The sequence below is a fragment of the Vespa crabro genome, chromosome 1, assembly GCF_910589235.1.
Source record: "Vespa crabro chromosome 1, iyVesCrab1.2, whole genome shotgun sequence".
NCBI lineage: Eukaryota > Metazoa > Arthropoda > Insecta > Hymenoptera > Vespidae > Vespa > Vespa crabro.
This window is the reverse complement of record NC_060955.1, coordinates 23,294,672-23,299,671: the sequence shown is the minus strand read 5'-3', so window position 1 is coordinate 23,299,671 and position 5,000 is coordinate 23,294,672. Positions and strand designations below refer to the sequence as shown.

General features: G+C 39.7%; 1 protein-coding gene across 5 annotated transcripts in view; it reads right to left on the bottom strand.

The window, feature by feature from the left end:
• LOC124429018 (protein bric-a-brac 1) overlaps window positions 1-5,000 on the bottom strand; it is a 69,238-nt gene that overhangs the window by 44,611 nt on the left and 19,627 nt on the right. For 4 of the 5 annotated variants that reach the window (XM_046973713.1, XM_046973732.1, XM_046973704.1 and 1 more), the window contains exons 2-3: window positions 369-1,605; window positions 142-234 (exon numbers count right to left, since the gene is read on the bottom strand). In XM_046973713.1, coding sequence (XP_046829669.1) covers window positions 142-234; window positions 369-1,580 — 1,305 coding nt within the window. In that variant the 5' untranslated portion in view covers window positions 1,581-1,605. Of the gene's footprint in view, window positions 1-141; window positions 235-368; window positions 1,606-1,738; window positions 1,951-5,000 lie in introns of those variants that run through there. The other variant, XM_046973723.1, reaches the window with a different exon arrangement.

The window sequence follows — 5,000 nt, the reverse complement described above, 5'->3', positions numbered from 1 at the left end:
GATCTGTACGTCGAGATACATACTTACACACATAAATATATATATATACACATATATATATGTACGTATGTATGTCGTGTATCAAGTGGGAGAAGAAAAAGTAGTTGGAAAAAAAAGAAATAGAAATGAAGACGGACTCACCGGATCTGGCGGGAGTCTGTAGTCCGTGGATATTTCACTGCTGACGCTCCGTTCCTCGGTCGATCTTTCCCAGTCCATTTCCTTTTTCAACGACTGCAAATGGTATCGTCGTGTTTATTAAGGAAAATAATCGAGAGGAGTCGTTGGAAAGGGATAAATGTGGAAATTGTTGGGGTTATGGGATATTAGAGTATCAAACGTACGTATTAATACGATAGAATACTTACAAGCGGAACTTGTTGAACAGGGGGTAGGCCTGATGGCCCTGCGAGTGGTTCGGTACTGTGCGGGGACGGAAGTCGGCTCTGCGGTAAGTTCAAAGGTAAGACACCAGGTGTACCGGCGGTGTTATTGCTCAGGCTCATGTCGGATGGACCACTGTGTACCGATATCGGACTGAGGGAGCCTCTAGTCTCTTCGAGGCTAGCAGCATCCTCGGAATCCCTTCTTGGTCGATCGAGAGCCAAGGGACCAGGACAGGGACTACCTGGGCCCGTTGGCGAGCCCGGACAATCCGTCATGTCGACGGCCTCGCCCGAATCGCTCGTCGTACCCTGCGGATGATTCGGCTGTTGTTGCTGTTGCTGCTGTTGCTGCTGCTGCGCTTGCGTTTGCAATTGCTGCTGCTGTTGTTGCGGTTGCTGTTGCTGCTGTTGCTGTTGCTGCTGCTGCTGTTGTTGTTGTTGCTGTTGTTGTTGCTGCTGCTGATGCTGTTGTTGATCGGCAGAATCTTTCGTGCCTTGGCTGGACGTCGTCGCGCCGGCCGAGGCAGCCGTCGCGACGCCTGAAACGTTTCCCTCGGCTCTCTCTCTGTCGTTCGACTTCCCAACGCTACTGCCAACGCTATCCTTTATACTTTCACGTTCCCGATGATGTTGCTCTCGCGAGGATTCCCGTTGCAAACACTCCGAGCTTCGATCGTGTTGCTGCGATTGTTGCTGCTGAGCCTGTTGCGATTGTTGTTGCGATTGTTGTTGCTGTTGCTGCTGTTGTTGTTGTTGTTGTTGTTGCTGTTGCTGTTGCTGCTGTTGCGTTTGTTGCGTCTGTTGATCCTCTCGCGAAGCTACGGCAGCGTTGATGTTCGTCATGTCCGCTAGACCTTTCACCTTGAGGCTCTCCGCTGTCTTGAGAAGCGCCGAGAGCTGGCAGTACTCGACGTTTACCTCGCCCTTGTACATGAAGTCGACGAGGGTACGTAACTCGGCGAAACGTACGTCCTTTAGGATGACGATGGGGTGACGGTTCGGATGGTCGAGGAACAGGGCCTGGAAGTAGCTGGAGCACGCGGAGAGGACTACCTTGTGGGCGCGTATCGATGGTCCCTCCGTGCACGCCAGTGTCACGTCCACCAGCGACTCCGACTCCAGCAGTTGACTGAACACACCCAGCAAGTTGCTCTGATGATTGTTCCACCTCAGGCAGTAATGCTCACTTCCCATGTCTGAACTGCACCCCGCGACCCTGCTATATAATATATATATATATAAAGAAACAAACTTTTATTTAGCCTCGGTCAATCTCTTTTTTCTTTTATTTTTGTTTTTTCTTTTTCTCTTTTATGTTTTTTTTTTTTTTTTTTATACCATTTCGCGGTTACCTAAGTCTACGTTTTTCTTTTTTTTCCCTTTCTTAATCGAAAGGAACGATCGACCAATAAACGACAGTTCTCCGCTTCTCGCTAGTCTCGAATCGACATACATTTCCTCTTTTCGCCTATCCACAACAAACGCGAAACATCGATAATCGCAACGGCGCGACGGTTTATCCGACTGCTTCTAAATGCAACAGAGAGATAGATAGAGAGAAAGAGAGAGAGAGAGAGAGAGAGAGAGAGAGAGAGAGAGACAGCAAGAGAAAGAGAGTTAATACTATCTGTGTGCATATATATATATATATGTACATATATTTATATATATATATCTTTCCCTGCCTCCTTCTCTCTCTCTCTCTCTCTCTCTCTCTCTCTCTCTCTCTCTCTCTCTCTATCTATCTCTCTCTTAGTGTATGTGCATTTGTTGCGCGCGCAGGTCTACGTCAACTACACGTGGAGATGTACGAGCGATATCAGCCGACGATGCGAGCTTATCTTTTATTATTCCTTCCTGTTCGAGCGTATTTATTGCTGTGCCTAATGCGTGAACGCGGTGCACGCACGTGTCGGGGACATGTGCGCTTAGCCAAGTAACACGCATACACGTAATTATGTTTCAGAGCTCGTGGGGTAACATTTATTCGCGTGACATATTCGCGGATCTATTCGCTCGATGGCGTGTCTATGTACCACTGCGCAATACTCGCGTGATACCTTTCGCGTTACGTTCCTGTTGTCGTTGCTGCTGCTCTGCTGGCGAAGCCAGCCGCGTCGTTGCAATAAATATATATGTATATATATATAAATATATATGTGTATATATATATATATGTGTGTGTGTGTGTGTGTGTGTGTGTATAAAGTATATTATAAAATTATCGTTAAAAACTTTCGAAAGTGAGGCACGATCAAGCGTGACGATAGCTCTGCTCTTATTTCTTCTCTTTTGTTTTATTTTTATCGTTTCTTTTCTCTCTCTCTCTCTCTCTCTCTCTCTCTCTCTCTCTCTCTCTTTTTCGATTATTAACTTCACGATGAGTACATAAGGACTATACAAGTCCTTTTGTTACTTTTTCTAATCGCAATATGCAACTTTTTAATAATAGGAAAGAACCGACCGACCGATTGACCGAATAAAAGTTTATCAGAAAGAAATAGGGTGAAAGATTATAATCTGTACGATAAAATATTAATTAGAATAATTATTAATACACCTTATTGAGGTGTATAATAATTATATATTGTTTTATATAATTGTATAGATTATTTATTCGATATATTATTATTATTATTATTACTATTATTGCTCTTATTATTATTATTATTATTATTATTATTATAGTTTCTTCTTGTTCGGTCAAATACTATATAACGATAATTCTTTATCGATCGGACGAGTTACGAGTACGAATTACTATCGTACAGTTGCGTAATCGAACGCATCATATTTTTAAGTTATATGTTGTTAAGCCAAGTAAGTAAGTAAGTAAGTAAATAAGGAAATAAGCATGCAAACAAGTAAGTAAATAAGTTCGTTCGTTCGTTTTAACGTTGCGAAAATAGATGACGCCTATCGTATAGGCAACCCCTTTTACACGCTCGCAAAGATTTTAGTAACTAACGCAGGGGCATCTTCTTCTTCATCCTCTTCCACTTTTTCTTTTTCTTTTATCTCGTTTTATTTTATTTTATCTTTTTTATTATTAATTTTACTTTCTCATCTTCGTTAAATTTCTTAATTTTCTTTTTGTTTTTTTCTTCTTTCTTTCTTCTCTTTTCCTCCCCCTTGGTTAACTGCTAATACGTTTTCACGATAGTGTTAATCCTTCGTAGTTACATAACGCCAGAACGACGCGTACAACGTATTCTCCGTTATTTGTGTCATTTCAGAGGTTTTCTTTGGGTCAATCCATTTAGGATGGCTGGCACGCATGTGTGTTAAACTCACGACGCGTTACGAAAGAGACAACACAGAGAGAGAGAGAGAGAGAGAGAGAGAGAGAGAGAGAGAGAATGAGAGTGAGAGGGAGATACATTCAGCAGCTACGGAACTTTTCCGCCCGAACGTCTTTCTCCTTGTGGTTGAAGAAAAAAAGGAAAAAAAGAAAACAACAAAAAAGGAAAAAAATGTAAAAAATCTGTTAAAGCAAGACGATAAAAAATGAATAAAAGAAGAAGGATATCGAGCGATTGAAATTTTCTTTCCTCAATTTTTTTTTTCGTTTTTCTTTTTCTTTTTTTTTTTATCTTCTTTTTTTTTCCTATTTATCTTTATTCGATCGGACGACGAGCGAATTATTGTTTAAACGAAAAAAAAGAAAAAAAACAAAAAGAAACAAAAAAATAAAAAAAGAAAGCAAAAAGAAAAAGAAAAGAACAATAATCGATATTAACGTCGATTCTACGAGAAGATTTATATTTAACACTGAGTTTTATTTACGATCAATGGTGGGCCTCCTTTCGAGATCATTGATCTCTCTATCTCTTTCTTTCTTCCTTTTTTTCTCTCTTTTTCTTTTTCAAGGAAAAAGAAAAATAATTATAAAAATATATAATGAAAAAGAAAGATTTCCGATCGTAAGAATCGTAATGGAAAGCTCGTTTGAGCTTTCTAATTTTATATTTACGCGTGTGACGACGATGACGATGACGACAACGACGACGACGACGACGACGACGACGACGACGACGACGACGACGACGACGACGAATCGAAGGGTAAGGACAGGCCGATGCAAATTTGCGACTGGTGTAGATATAATTAGAATGTACGGCATCTCGTTCCGAATTTTCGCGGTCGCATCACGACACGAGATGTATGTGCGTTTAACTGATAGAAAGAGATAGACAGAGAGAGAGAGAGAGAGAGGCAGAGAGAGAGAGAGAGAGAGAGAGAGAGAGAGAGAGAGAGAGAGAGAGGGAATGGAATAAAATACTTCCGCATTGAAAAAGAAGAAAAAAGAAATTATATAAATCACATTGGTTTTTTTCTCTTTTTTTTTTTTTGTTTCTTTTTTTTTTTTTTTTTTTATACAAATCCGACAAAAACAATTATAAAAATCGAAAGCGTTCGATGAAACTTATTTATTATAGAAATTATATTTTTCAATCGTTATTTGATATTCATCGAAAGTTATAATTATATTATATCATCGTCTTTCCAAACGCTTTTATTATTTCATTAATATTAATTATATATATATATATATATATATATATATATATATATTTTTTTTTTTCTTCTAATAGTCAAGTATATGATATTCAT